The 14792-nt window shown below is 34.3% G+C and overlaps 1 protein-coding gene across 2 annotated transcripts in view; it reads left to right on the plus strand.

Moving 5' to 3' along the window:
- Positions 1-10964, plus strand: part of LOC145668369 (AP-4 complex subunit epsilon-1-like) — a 41350-nt gene extending 30386 nt beyond the window's left edge. The window contains exons 8-9 of one of the 2 annotated variants that reach the window (XM_081736148.1): positions 241-334; positions 1305-1441. In XM_081736148.1, coding sequence (XP_081592274.1) covers positions 241-292 — 52 coding nt within the window. In that variant the 3' untranslated portion in view covers positions 293-334; positions 1305-1441. Of the gene's footprint in view, positions 1-240; positions 335-1304; positions 1486-5207 lie in introns of those variants that run through there. The other variant, XM_081736147.1, reaches the window with a different exon arrangement.
- The last annotated feature ends 3828 nt before the right edge of the window (positions 10965-14792 follow it).

The following is a 14792-nucleotide window of genomic DNA, read 5'->3' on the forward strand; positions in this document are numbered from 1 at the left end:
GGTGATAAATCTCAAACTTAGTCCGCTGTATCATGTTTCTGTCTTTTGAGTTTTATAAAAGAAACATAATACAGTAGTTAAGCGAAGTTTTTTACTACTGTCAAGAAAGTGCTTACTACTGTTAGAGTAGATTAGAGCGTAATGAATTACATTCAGTTTTTTTTTTTTTTCGGTAGTTACATTTCAGTTTCATATGTTGAGATACTGTGAGATAAAAAAGAACTTCTTCACTGATTACAGTGGTGATGAATATGATGAAGATCCTATTATGTGGAGAGAGGTTATTTGCTAGTGAGTGTAAAATAATTATTTCTTACCCCTCAAAAATCAGAAGGTAAGCAATTTGTAGGTCCCCAGTTATTTAGTAGGATTATAAGTTGCCTGTTTTGCTGTAGTGAGCAGATTTTGGAAAAAGGCGTCTTTGTCGTAAGCTATGCGTGTATTAAGAAAAAGAAACAGTAGTATTGTAACACTTGAAATATTTGCTTGTTAGCGTTATTGTCAGGTAAGTATGTGATTCCGAACAGCTAATGAATCTTAATATAATTAAGGAATTTTGGTAAAAAGGAGTCTCCAGAAATTACGTATTTTTTAAAACAGTATTTAGTAGAATCCTAAGTGCTCACTCGGTATTTGTTTCTTTCTAACGAAACAGAGGGATTTGAAAGAAATGTTATTGTTGTACTTGTTAGTTACCTTAAAACTTCATACATCGATTAGGCATTATTTGCCCCTAAGGTTGCTGCGATACTTCCGTAGTGTGATGTTTAGTAGTGAGTAGTAAATAAAATATAGAAGAAACTTATACTTAAATCTGATTGAATCTAGCTTCTTTATTTTAAACGAGAGCAAGAAGATATACTGCAATCGAAGTTAAACTTAAAAAAAAAGATAGTTTTCCTTTGACGCAAATAATAATAATACTCCATATATATATAAAGCTATCTATTAGTATTTAGTATTCTATTTTGTTATTTTCTAAATATTAAATGTGTGTTTAAAAAAAGGAGTTCCAATATTCAAGAGATAGTGTATAATTTTTTTTAGAGTTGGTCTCGCGAGAATGAATCTTCGACACGTCTGCATTCATATAAAAAAAATCGTTCTCCTTCACAAATGAGAGTTGATGATACTTTGATGCACAACAGGTATAAAATACTGCCAGTCGAGATACGAAATAAGGTGTAATACTTAATACTATCATATTAGGAATACTGTGAATAAGTATTGTACAATATTGCATCAGTATATATTTCCTAAAATATTTAATGACCATTTTGTTTTGATTGTTTTCTTATTCGCAGTGAATTGTTAGTAAGTACACCGGTGCGTCAGGTATGGACTAAAGAAGGTCGATTAAAGGACGAACAGGGCTATTTTTCTGAGCCTGGAGAGCAAAATACTTCGGACGACACGGATTTCGAGGAAGTAAGAACAGTAGATAGAGCTCTTGCTAGTGCATTGTTTGGTGGTTCATCATTGCAGGTAATTAGATATTTTCCCTTCTTCATATTTATAGTTGGACCTTCTATGACAGCAATAAAGCATAACACCTAGAGTTCAACTATTTAGGTAAAAGCAAATCCCTTTTACGATAAATGTGTCTTAAGTCCATGTTTTCCTTTGTGAAGCAAATTCAAGCTATTTTATCTTTATGAATCGACGATTCACATTAATCAAAACTCTTTTTCTCATAATGTGTTCGCACCTGAGATGTGTGTGAATAGAATTTGAGTTTCTTCTTTTTCTTTTTTAATACCAAAGAGTAGCTTTCATTGCTAATTCTCAAAAATAAACGAAATCACGCCACAGGGTTCATAAAATACTAACTACAAACGAACTGTACTTCAAATAACACCATAACCACTTCCCAGTGCAATGAACAAAAAGTGACAGTGATGCTATCGATGGAAAAACTGTATAACTAATAGTGAACGTGAATGCAACTACAATTTCCTAGAGTAATTTTTACGGAACATTTGTTGATTTCTCAAGTGATAGTGCGGAGTCGACTTACCACAATTTGAGTACTTCCCATCAATACACAGGATGCAATATAAAAGCGCACAAATCCAAAACTAACAAGTAACTGGCAATGCAACAACGATAGTGGCGGCTACGTTCAACAACTAAAAGTACACACCAAAACGAAAACCTAGAAACAATGATAAAACCAAAGAGCTTTCAAATAAAAGCCTGATACTTTTCCACAACATTCAAATCATCGTTCATTCCTTTTAAATCACTTTCGTCATACAAAGAACAGAACGTAACTTCTTATGTTCTGCCTCATGACGTGCTAAAGGATTAAGAAAATTCACTTAAGAGAAAGGAAAAAGGGCTTTTGTTTCCTTTGTTTAACTTGGTATACGACTAATAAATGCACATGTATGTCACTGCGTTGATGATTATTTTATAATCTCTCCATCAGTTTCTGGATTTCACTTTGTGATTTGTTCGTAGTTTCGACACTGTTGATATAACGATTTAAATAACTAGTATTTACTTCACGACAACACTTGTGTACTGCGTAGAGGGATCTATGTCATGGAAAATGTAGATTATGTTGCATGGAGAAATGGAATAAGTATGAATAAACATATGTAATAGGTGTTCAAGATTATAAAGGTATTATACAAAGGGTATTCAGAAAGTTTTGCACAATGGATCATAACTTTTTCATGACCAGCACTATAACCATGGAATTTTGTGTCTTTTATGTGCATATGCATGTTACTCAATGTATCCTCTATCCACTGTGGTACATTTAGACCATCGTTCTTTCCATGTGGTAAATACACTTTGCTAAAACTCCGAACGTTTCTTATTACATCACTGTTTCAGACACGTAATGAGATCATAGCCACTGACAAACTGTCTACCACGAAGATGGACCTTCAGACGACCAAACAGAAAGAAATCAGACGGGACTAAGTCCGTATTATAAGGGGCTTGAGAAATCCCATACTTCTGATTCTGGTGTGTGTGATTGGCAGAGTGAGTTCGTTTCAGTTCCGTTGTGAGGAGGGTGTGGCACCCAACGGGCACAAGGTTTTCTGCAACCTAAAGACTGTATTAATGTTAGAACACTACCCACGGATAACGCAGTCGCTTCAATAAGCTGTCGTGCGGTTACACATCGATCAATGTAGTATTTGTTAACGTCGTTCACTGCACTTGATGTCTTCCGGACTGTCCAATAGACTGAAATCGCCATCGTGGAGCATTTGTACCCATCGCTGGATATTTATGCAGTCCAATGTCTCATCCCCATACACAAGAAGCAGTTTGCGTCGGATGGATGAGACTGAGTAATGGCCAGTCTTGTCCGGGAATTCGATGACCGACCGTTAGGGATGCGGCTGCCTACCTCCTTTCCATTGTGGGCGTATCTGTAAATAGAGGAAGAAAATTTGTTATACAACTTCAGTATAAGGAGCACACGTATACGAAAATATAGAAGTTCTGGTGCTAATCTTAAAATAGTTATGGCTCATTGTGCAAAACTTTTTGAATGCCATTTGTAAATATAACGACGACAATGCCCATTTTTTCTTTATATGTAATAAGATGTTCCGATTTTCGTTTCCTGAGTGATACATAATATTTGTTTACAACTCTTTATTTTGCGTGACCATATTCCTTCTCATCAGATTTTTGATTATCCGTTCTTGAAAAATCTGTTCTTCATAATTATCAAAGTTTTCTGGGCTCTAAAAAGAATTCTGTGTGTTTACACACACACACACAAAATTGAAGTATGCATTTGATCCATTTATTATCTTTGCTTTTCGTGTGACAATTATCTTTCATTGTCTTAGCTGAAGTTTGGGAGCTTTGGCTGTTTTGCCCTTATAATAAAACAAGAACCTGGGAAGTTAGTTTGGTTTATGATTTTTCTTCCACCTTTGCGCATAGATACAGCAAATATTTCTATTATTATTATCGTTTTGCAAGGATGATCAAAGTTAACCGTAATTTTTATGTTCAACTATGCTGTTGAGGTGGAAGTGCTTACTTCCCGATCTACTTGTGTGAAAGTTTAGTGCTGTTTTGTTTATTACTTTTTTTTTTTTTAAATAGAAAAAATAAACGCTTTCAAAGTCTTGACTGGTAGACCCATAGGAAAACGACCATTAGGAAGACCTAGGCGCAGATGGGAGGACAATATTAAGATGGATCTCGCAGAGATAGGAATACAAAGTAGAAACTGGATGCAATTAGCTAAGGATAGAAGTCAGTGGACAGCTTTTGTGAACGCATCACTGAACCTCCGGGTTCCATAGGTCATAGAGTTAGTTAGTTTAGAAAAAATAAAAACATATGAAACCCTCACAATCATCTGTTTATAAATTATTTATTTTGGTTTGGTAAAATCTGTCGTTTTATTCATCCAGCTCATTTTGTTTGTTCTCTCTCTCTCTCTCTTTTTATTATTATTATTATTATTATTATTATTATTTTTTTTTTGTGTGTGTGTGTGTGTGTGTGTGTGTGTGTGTGTCTACTTCATCTTCTGAGGTCGTGTATTGTCGACGAAAACAGTGGTTTGGTGTTCCTTCCATTCCCTTTGACCACATCGACCCTTTGCTAATTCTACGATGAGGTGGTTACTACGGTATTGCTAGGGAAATAGCGTTAGTTCGTCTCTTAAGCATTCCAGTGTTGTGTTGTAATTTTGTGTAGTCTTTCTAAAAGATTTCAGCGTAGATTTTTTACAATCAACATTTTCAAAGGAAGACGTTCAAGACGAATGTACTTTTCACATAACCAGGTTTTTTCCTTTTTATTTATTTATTTATTTTTTTGGTACATTTTGCACAGAATAGTGCACGATAAGATCTTCAGAAGTGAGAGGAGTTACATGTCAGTTACCCAGATTTACTGAGGAAGATAAAAGGAGTACTGAAACAGTACAATTAATAATTAGACTCAGGAAAATAAAAGGGAAAATTTACAAATTATATTTCTATTTATTTGTTAGGCGAAATAAATGTTGTTTGACGTGCCTATACTAAAGATTCATTGGATACATAGTAATAATAATAATTATTATTATTATTAATAATAATAATTATTATTAATAATAATAATAATAATAATAATAATAATAATAATCTGAATCGTTATTCTGTGGTGATTTTCCCTTTATGGTCGTATTATCTTATATATGAAACAACTTATTTGATATTTTTCAATATTTTTAGGCCGAAGATGTTTCAGTTGAAGAGAACAAACTTCCGTTGCGAACAAGTGACCCTCTTGAAGAATTGCTGAAAGAAGACGTATCAAAATTTTCGAAAGAATGTAAAAGATGACTAAAAAGTAGATAGGGCACAAAATTGTATATATCACTCATGAATATAGTACACATATATTTATCTCAGGTTTTCAAATATTTAAAAAAAAATATTTTCACAAAGAAAATTGATAGTGTAAATAATATATGTATATAAGAATCTATATCTGTTCAAATATTGTACATATATTTATTGAAATGTTATTGTTTTTAAATATCTGAAATTTATTTAATATTTAAATGGAAATTTATTTTATTGTAGTTTTTCGTTCTTCTTGATTTTCCAAGTGTTACTGAGAGTGTGCGTACTGATTCGTGGGAACTTATTACATCTAGATTTTTTTTTAAATATAGTACACATTAGTACTTACATTGTATAAGTAATCACTTCTGACATACATTGTCACAACTTATGTACTGATCATCTCTTTCTGAATATTTCCTACACCATAGTGATTCATTTTGACACCCATAACAATGATTTACTTCATACGTAATAGTGATCTGAATCGTAATTTTCTAACAATTGTTTTCATTATGTTTACATTATATAGTCTGTCATAGAAAGATTTAACAAAAGAAAACTCTAATTGTGTGTTGTTGCTAAATTTAATTTTGCATTACAACTTCAATACATGTTACAATGAAGTACAAAACGAGTACGTTGCACCTGTAATCGTATAGAAGGTGTTCTGAGTGGTTGGAAACTTTTGTAAAACCATAGCCGAAGAAGTAGGACTTACAGCTGTACGAGGTCTTCTGGATCTTTCCTTGTGCACATTTCAAATGATAGCATGCGTCTTAAGCATGTCATAAACCCGTGTAACTGTCAAGCGTGTAAGACGTTCTGTTTCGAACTTACACCTCCACTAACAATGAATTTCGGCGGCATTTTTCAAACTTGCAATATCATTTTAAAATGGACTTCCATTCCTCTTATGTCAAGCGTGCACCGGTTATTTTGTTTCGCTATCATACGTCTCATGTTACAATCAGAAGAGTACAGACATCTAATGAAGGAACTACTCGTTGTAAGGATAATTCAATTATACTTCGGGAACAATACGTAAATAGCATCTATTAAATTGCGCATACCATTTTTATTTATTATTATTATTATTGTTGTTATGTTTTTATGGACTCTATAAAACAACGTACTTGAAATTAATTAAAGTGTATGTTGTAAGCATTGACAACATCTACAGGGAAGGGAAAGCAATAGGAAAATAAGAATATTAAAGAAAAGGAGCTTAGAGAAGGAATGTTGGCCAAATTGGCCTGGCTGGATCTTATGTTCTTTAGTTACTTTTTTTTTTTTTTTAAAAAATATCTTTGTAGTTGTTTCTCTGTTTATCTGATGAAACAACAACTTGAAACTCAACGCTTTTAGGTTTGTGATACTGACTTAACTATTGGTAAGTAGTTGACTTCGGAATTCCTTTTTTCCATCCATCCATTCACATAGTAATAGTTAAGAACTGGGATACAGTTAAAAGAAGGCTCATACCTTTTAGGACAAGCTGTGTTGTTCACCGAATGGAGAAATGAATTGAAAGAAATTATATATATACTATATATATATATATATATTAAACAGAAAAGTACGGTCTCATGTCATAGTCGGTCTTATTGGGTGTTGTGCGAGAGGGAAGAACTTGTGGCCAGATCAAGAGGGGAGAAAAAGAAAGAAAGAGAGGTGCAGAAAATCACTGTAGAGAAACTTTAAAATACAACGCGCTGCACATGTTCATTCGTCCTTACATTCTAGTGTAACATATCCAACTGCGACTGTTTGAAGCGTTCTTCTTAACTTGTTTCTAGGCCTAAATGATTGCATTAAGTGTCTTTAATGTGATATCGTTCATAACATCTTATAAGTATCTGTTATTTTCATTTTCTCATGATCGTGTTGAATTTCTGTTTATATATAGTTATTAACGTAATGGAAACATCCATGTATTGCAGAATGTAATATGAATTAGCAACACTGCGACTGTCCTGTGATAGTGAATAGTACTCGAGGAGGTGGTGTGATGTTTACTCCATAGGATGGTAATCCAAGTAGAGCAAACATTATAGTAGATAGTCATTAATAGAACTTTTCACCCGAGCGTTAACGACGAAACAAGTTATTACAAAAGAATAGCTTCTTTCACCGCTAACTACACATAGGCAAAAATTCAAATAACAACCTTACACTTACGAATAGGACAAAATTTCAGCATCATTTAATCTTAAAAGGAACTTACAACAATATTGTGCTAGCATTAATATATATTCCGCACCATGTACAACAAAGCGAACGAACATGAGGGCAGCAATTCTCGGGTCAGAATAACGCTAATGATACTCACAAATTGGAGATTATATTTAATATTAACGCTATACTTACATTTCTTTACAAGTGAAAGGTAATATTATAACAACAAAAGATGTTGGTGTTTTTAAATTGTGAAAATACAAACATATGTACTCAATATTACATTTTATATGAGTTGTTTCAATAGCGATGAGAAGGTGAGTCTCTTCCTTGTAACTCTCTTGGCGCCTAATGATGGCTACCTCTCGCGTTTTTTCCCTTGTTCTCGCTGCTCACGCGAGTCCCACCTACCATAGTGACGTAAGCACAAGTACGATTGTAATTGGCTATCGTTGATTGCCAAGGCCACTGGCTGCTTCGTCTGCTCGTTGCTGATATACATCCGTTGCGAGAACGTACAACGATTATTTACACTATTTGTTTAAAGGTAGCAGACTTTTAAAATAAAATAAAAATTAAATTGTCTGAGCCGGATAAACCAAAAATAATGCACAAATAAGTTTATGACAGTGTAATGTATATTTGTGTGTGCAATATGTAAGTCACTAGTAGTGCAGAATAGGACTCGTCACCTATGGCTGGGCCAAACTCAGTTAGGCAGTTTTTGATCATTCATAACCAGTCAAACTAACAACACATGGAAAAATGAAGTACCGTTTGTTGTCGATAGATAGCACCATCATACAGTATGCTGGAAACGAGGTCAAATACTCTGCTTCCTTAGTGCGCATTAGGAAAACAACATGGCCGGAAGAGGTTGTCTATCGTGCAGTGTGTAAAATCTGTGTGTCTTTTCTCTGGTAGTACTAACAATGTATCAGGAGGCCAGCGTATCATATTGGAAGAGTTTTGACCGCTAGCAGTCCACAGAGACAAAATCGCTCGAATAAACAAGCAATTTGATGAAACTGCTAGTGCTTTGAATCCCAAGCACCCTACTCATCCGAGAACTATGCGAATTGTGTAGACACACGCTCGTGTTGCTACGGAACTGGCATAATCCCGCAAATCGAAGTCTGCCCGCCGTTTGTCTGCTCTGCTAGACTTCATACGCGTCAGAGCTTTCAAGAACTGTAATGGCAACAAGATGGAGCCCCATTACACTACGCAAAAATTGTTCAGGCATTCTTGCAAGAAGTTTTTCATCAACGCTGGATTTTCTGTAGAGCGCCTGTGGAATGACCAGCCAGATCACCCAACAGCCTTACCTGATTTTTCCTTTGGGGTCACCTCAAACCCAAAGTGTACGGTAATCCTATTGACAGTGAGCAATATCTGTGTGAAGTGACTGTTCGGGAGTTCAACACTGTTCCGGTGAGTATATGCAGGAAGCCATGTGAAAATGTTCCTTTGCGTATGCAAGTCTGTATTGAGTTAGGTGGTGGCCAGATCGATCACAATGTTGAAAATCAATGACTTTTGTTTTTGTGATTCCATTTTTGTAACCTCACGTAACCATTTTTGCAACCATTTCTATAACCTTGCAATATGCTATACATTTCTCAATAAAAATAACATCTATTCAAAATTCTCTAATTGTATTTTCAAAATGGGCAAATTGTAAATCCAAGGTCAGTTGGAGCAAGTGTATTCAAAATAACACACCAAGTGTCCCAGCTGATTACGGCATACAGAAATCATGCAGGCCATCATAAAAATAAATAAGTAAAAAAAGGATGGAAATAAAGCTTAGATGAATGGAATCGTCAGTTGTCACAGAGAACTATAGAGCTAATGTGGCATAACTGGCTCCAGAACTCAATCAACATTAATATATACGCAGTCCGACGAGAATTGCGTAAGCTCAACATCCTCGATCGGGTTGCGATTTCGAAACATCTTGACTACAGACGCCTAAGCGGTAGTGACGAAAAGGATTGTGTCAAGAACATAAAACATGGACCACCGATGATTGAAAGAAGAATATAGTCAGATGAGTCATATTTCTTCTTGTTTTCAACAACATGCCGACTTTATATACGGCGGATGTCCAAAGAAGGGATTGCTCCCGACTGCCTGCTTCTCAACATTATGACATGGCTCTTTGCTGGTGTGGTACACAATTTCACCGTATTTTTTCGTTCCATTATTACTTCCGAAGAATAAATTATACTCCCAGTCACTGTAGTCATTTTAAGTGATCAGGTGCATCCAATATTACGGTGGTGGTGCTTGATTATGACGTAGTCTTTTAAGATGGCAATGCACTAATACACACAGCACAATCTAATCACACGTGGCTTGAGGAACATCAGAATCAACTTCAGTACCTCAATCCTCCGACTTTAACATTATTGAATATCTGTGGTTAGGTTTGAAGCAGAGTGTCGGTACTAAATTCCACTTTCATCATGACGTCACAACAGAGTATTTCACTACATGAAGGATTGTCCGCTGTTCCTCTGGAAACGATTCACAATCTACGTATATCGCAAGTCCACGACGAATAAAACTGTGCTACAAGCTGAATGGCTTCCACTACCGTATTGATCAGGTAAATTGCATTTTGTTAAGGTATTCCCATTATTTTGATAATTATCTGTGTATAGGAAGTGACGTAGAAACAACATGGATTACTGTCAGGTGTCTGTACAAGCGATGGTCAACAACACAGCACTGCTAACTCATTTGGAAGTGAGTATTGGTCGTGGAAACTCGAGCTCATAAAAGTTGAAGATGTGCCAAAGAACGGTTAAATGTTTTCAGCACGTAGTGAGAGTGAACATAGAAGACAGATGAAGTCAGTTCATGGAATTTACGGAGTTTCAGTGAGAGAGTAACATGCGACTACGGGGTACGATATGTAGTTCCACAGAATCACGCAACACTTTGCATTGGTGTTACAGTAGTCGATCGGTTTACGACAGTCTTTCCCTGATGCCACTTGCCTAAGTTATTCGAGACTATCATTGGTTGGAGAGCTTTTTTAAAGACATTCGTTTTTATAGTTTCATTTAAGTTCGGAAAGGTATCGGTTTGAGCCTAGCACTCAGTATTAATCTTTATAGGTTTCCCGGTTTTTATTCGCACGTACTCGCCAAATAATATTATCAGTGTTAAATAACTTGCCGGGAACGGTAAGACGCAAAAGTGGAGACAACCGTAAAGTTCAGTTACACCTGTTGCAATTACCCAACATACTGATTCCAGAGGTCGGGAGGATGTTATATCCCTACGTCATTTCATATGAAAGAAGAACGATTGTGCAATGTAAAAATTACACAATTCCGCCTCAAAGTGCCTTATAACTAAATACTTACGAGAAGCGCATAACACTAATCATTTTCCATTATAAGCAATATTTATTTCATCGATCAAATATATATATATATATATATATATATATATATATATATATATATATATATATATATAAAAGAACTTTTACATTGTTAATATAAATTCAATTTTTGTCCCACTAAGTACGCGACACGAGCGAAAAATGGAACGCGGAGAGTTTATGTAAAGTTTTAATATTGTCCGGTTAATAAAAATATCACAATTCACTTCGCTCGAAGTTAGTAGTACGTATTCTTCAATTAGTAATATATAATTTTGGGTGTCCAACAATTATGACATAAACTGAGCATCAAAATCTCTGGGCTGCAAGAAAAGGTTTGGAAACAGTTATTAGATTATTTAATAGTATTTTGTAGATATTACCTGAGTCACTTGCTATATTTTCGATGTTCTTCGTTGTCTTCAAGTTAGTCACTAAAATTAATTAAAAAAAAAAAAAAAAAAAATACGGGTGAGCTTTGCGAAGGATCTTAATACTTGTACATTTAATCTGGATAAACAATAAGCACACTGACCCTAATAAACATTTCAGATTAAAACTATTAGAATAATTAAAAAGTGGATGACATAATCTTCGATAGTATTGTTTCTTTTATTCCATTAAATTATGTTTCCAATTTTCAGTTTTCATAAAATCAGTTTGGGATTAATTAAAATATAACTAGTTGATGTTTGTTTCTTAGCAGGCTAAATATATTTAATTTCAAATGCCAACACCATACAGTAAATTATACTATCCATATTAGTCAGTAGGGAATGTCAGTTTCTGACGTTGTTATTTGGCTTTGTTTCTAATGTTTAGAAATAATAACAGAGTGATGGTGATTGTATAACGCAGTGACGTAAGCAGTTTCTCTTTCAAGTTAAGAATATTTTTATCTGATGCTTTTCATTGTGATTAAACTTGTTAATTCAAGATAAATGACTTGAGCTAAAGATACGTATGGAAGAATTACGTACGTATGCAGTTTGTGTAGACGATTAACTTTTTATTCAGTTTCGATGTTTGCGCTCCTTTTACTTGCATAAGTAACGAGTCATTCATCTTGACAATGTAGTTCTTTGATGGAATCACCTACTTTGAAACACCGTATTGCTAAAATAAAACTTGAAGGATCTTATACATCAGCTTTCATAAGCCTAAAATCGATAGGTTGCACATAGTATATAAAACAGTTTGTTTGCAGTCCAGCATGTACGAATCAGTTTATTTCAGAACAGATCGAAACAGATAATCCTCTGATGTAATTAAATACTCTGAATATTACTAGAAAATTAAGCAGCTTTATTCCTAATGTCATTTTGTTTTGTGACTTTAGGGTGATTTTTTCTTTCCTCTTTATTTCTTCTTCTTCTTCTTCTTCTTATTATTATTATCTACTATATTATTTAATAAAATTTAAACTTGCTACTGCAAAGATCACGAGAAATACTTGAGGTCCTTGGCAAACATTTGTCTTGGCTGTACACTTTTCAAATACTATGTGAAACTTCAGTGATTAGAGTATTGTTAGTATGATGATTTGATCGTTTTCACGTGAAGTTCAGGATGCAGATTATTTTTGTTGAAAGCGTTTACAAGCTGTGGATTCGTTTTTATCATCTAGAGTTAGTTATTATACAGGTACACATTTTAGAAATGAAAATTGTGTGTCAGGTCAACGAAGTGTATAGTTTTTTCTGAAAATATGTTTTTAAATTTTAACTATATGTCGTCTGTTTTAAGATTATCTTTCTTTCTTCGTTTTGCATTTTGAACCAATCTAAACATTTGACCATGACCATAACACATTAATGGGATGATTATCTAAGTAGTAGAAATTAATACAAGTAGTCTGTGCTTCACCATTAGGGTTATATGTGTCACTGTTAGAAAACAAATAACTATGTGTAATCTGCTACTTAACAATGTATTGTTTTACGTATACATTACATAAGTAAATAAAATAATCTGTTCAACCAGAATTAAAACTGACAGTCATTATTAACAACGAATGTCAAATTTTTAGCACCCTAAATATTTGTTTTATCCAATTTTGTCTAAAGCTACTTATGACGTTTTGTCCTTAAATATTTTATTTTATTCAGCTTGATACCTTCACAATATTATGGTTAAACTGGAACTAAAGTTGAAGAGTTAATCATAACTTCGGACTAATCTCATTAACTGTACTGTGTTACTGCCCTTTTTTCCTTGTGTTACAATGAAAAGCTTGATGAAGATATACTTCGGTGCCAGTTTTGTCTTAAATAGATTTTAGTAAGCATCAATTTTTAATTTATAAAAAAAAAGCTCTTTTTTTTTTTTTTTCAAAAACTACACGAAGATTTACGTTCATCCATATCATCGCGTTCTTCTCAGTGAGGTATTATCTCAATTTGTGTGTATATATCTTTCTTGTAACGTTAAACGCTAGTTATAATGTATGGTTTTCAAACACAGAAAATATTTAAAAAATACGCAATAGTCGATCCTGTCCGGAATTCCATTTTTTATCTCAATTAATTTGATTTGTTGCCTTCTGCTGGACGTTATGTTTGAGCAGTTCCTTTTCTAAGTAGATTACGTACTATGATTTCTTCTTAAATTATAACTATTTACAAAGAAAACCGCAAAAACATGGAGAGGGTACATGCATTTGAAATGATAATTGGCACTGCATCTTGATAATTATATAATGTACAGTTTTCAGTTACAAAGATAGATAACATTTGATCCTACAAGCCAAACTATGCTAGTGCATCTTCTTGTATAATCATCATCTTGCATAATCATCATAAACCAACTTCCATTCCATTCACCTTCACCTTCAGCTATCGAGAGGTGTTGCATTATCAGAGTGCAGACATAGTCTGTTTCACCCATATCCTAGGAATTGTAAGCGGAGTAACATTGTGTTTGTTGCTTAGTAGGTGTGCTTTGACCTTTCCGGTAGAAATTGAAAAATGAGAACTGGAATAGTCATTCCCTCTTATTGAAATATATGAGTGGTGTTAATTCCGTTGCCTATGTGAGAAATACAGAGCTAAGATTTTCTAATGAAATTATTATTTTTTTTTTTCACCGGAAAATGAAATGTAAAAGAAAAAATGATATTATTAACCAGGTAATGATTAAAGTAAATTAAAGGACAAGTCCATTATCTTGAAAAAAAAAATAATTAAATGTTTCAGGATATCCAAATCATTGTGCGTCAAAATTTGTTTGATGGTGAAGGGTCCATAACCATAGCGTTTATTTAGCTCTTCCATGACTTGAGTTCTATTTTTAGATAACAAAGGACATTGAAATATTCCATTCCATTTCGGTCTCCAGTAGGACGCCGTCTTCATAGGCTCGAACGATAAGTTCCTATAGCCTTGCTGGTCAACAACAGCGTGTTAAAATAATCGAGACACGAATTACCGTTTTGTAGCGTATACTTATTTCTATAACACTTATTGTCCATAGCATGAACTTTCTTTACAAAGGTCATTATAAAAGTTGAGACTGAGATTTTATTCTTAACTCATTATTTAGATAAATGTGAAAACAAGGGGGGCGCGGTGGCTCAGTGGTAGAGCATTCACCTCCGGTGCTTGGGGTCCCTGGTTCGATCCCAGCTCGCGCCGTGTGGACTTTGTGGTGGACAAACACCGTCCTCGTGGGTTTTCTCGGGGTTCTCCCGTTTCCTCCCACTTTTTTCATTCCACCATTTCACTCATTTCTCATTATCACCGTCTCCTTTAGCCTAACCGGCATAACCGTGGGACGTAAAACTCAAAGATTTCAAATGTGAAAACAATTGTTTGAAAAAAATATTTTCTTCGTTACCAAATAAAGCTCTCGTCACTCTATAAACTTTTGGAAACTGACTTGTTACACTTTGCCAT

This window comes from Thermobia domestica, chromosome 13, assembly GCF_964235325.1.
Source record: "Thermobia domestica chromosome 13, izTheDome1.hap1.1, whole genome shotgun sequence".
Classification (NCBI taxonomy): domain Eukaryota; kingdom Metazoa; phylum Arthropoda; class Insecta; order Zygentoma; family Lepismatidae; genus Thermobia; species Thermobia domestica.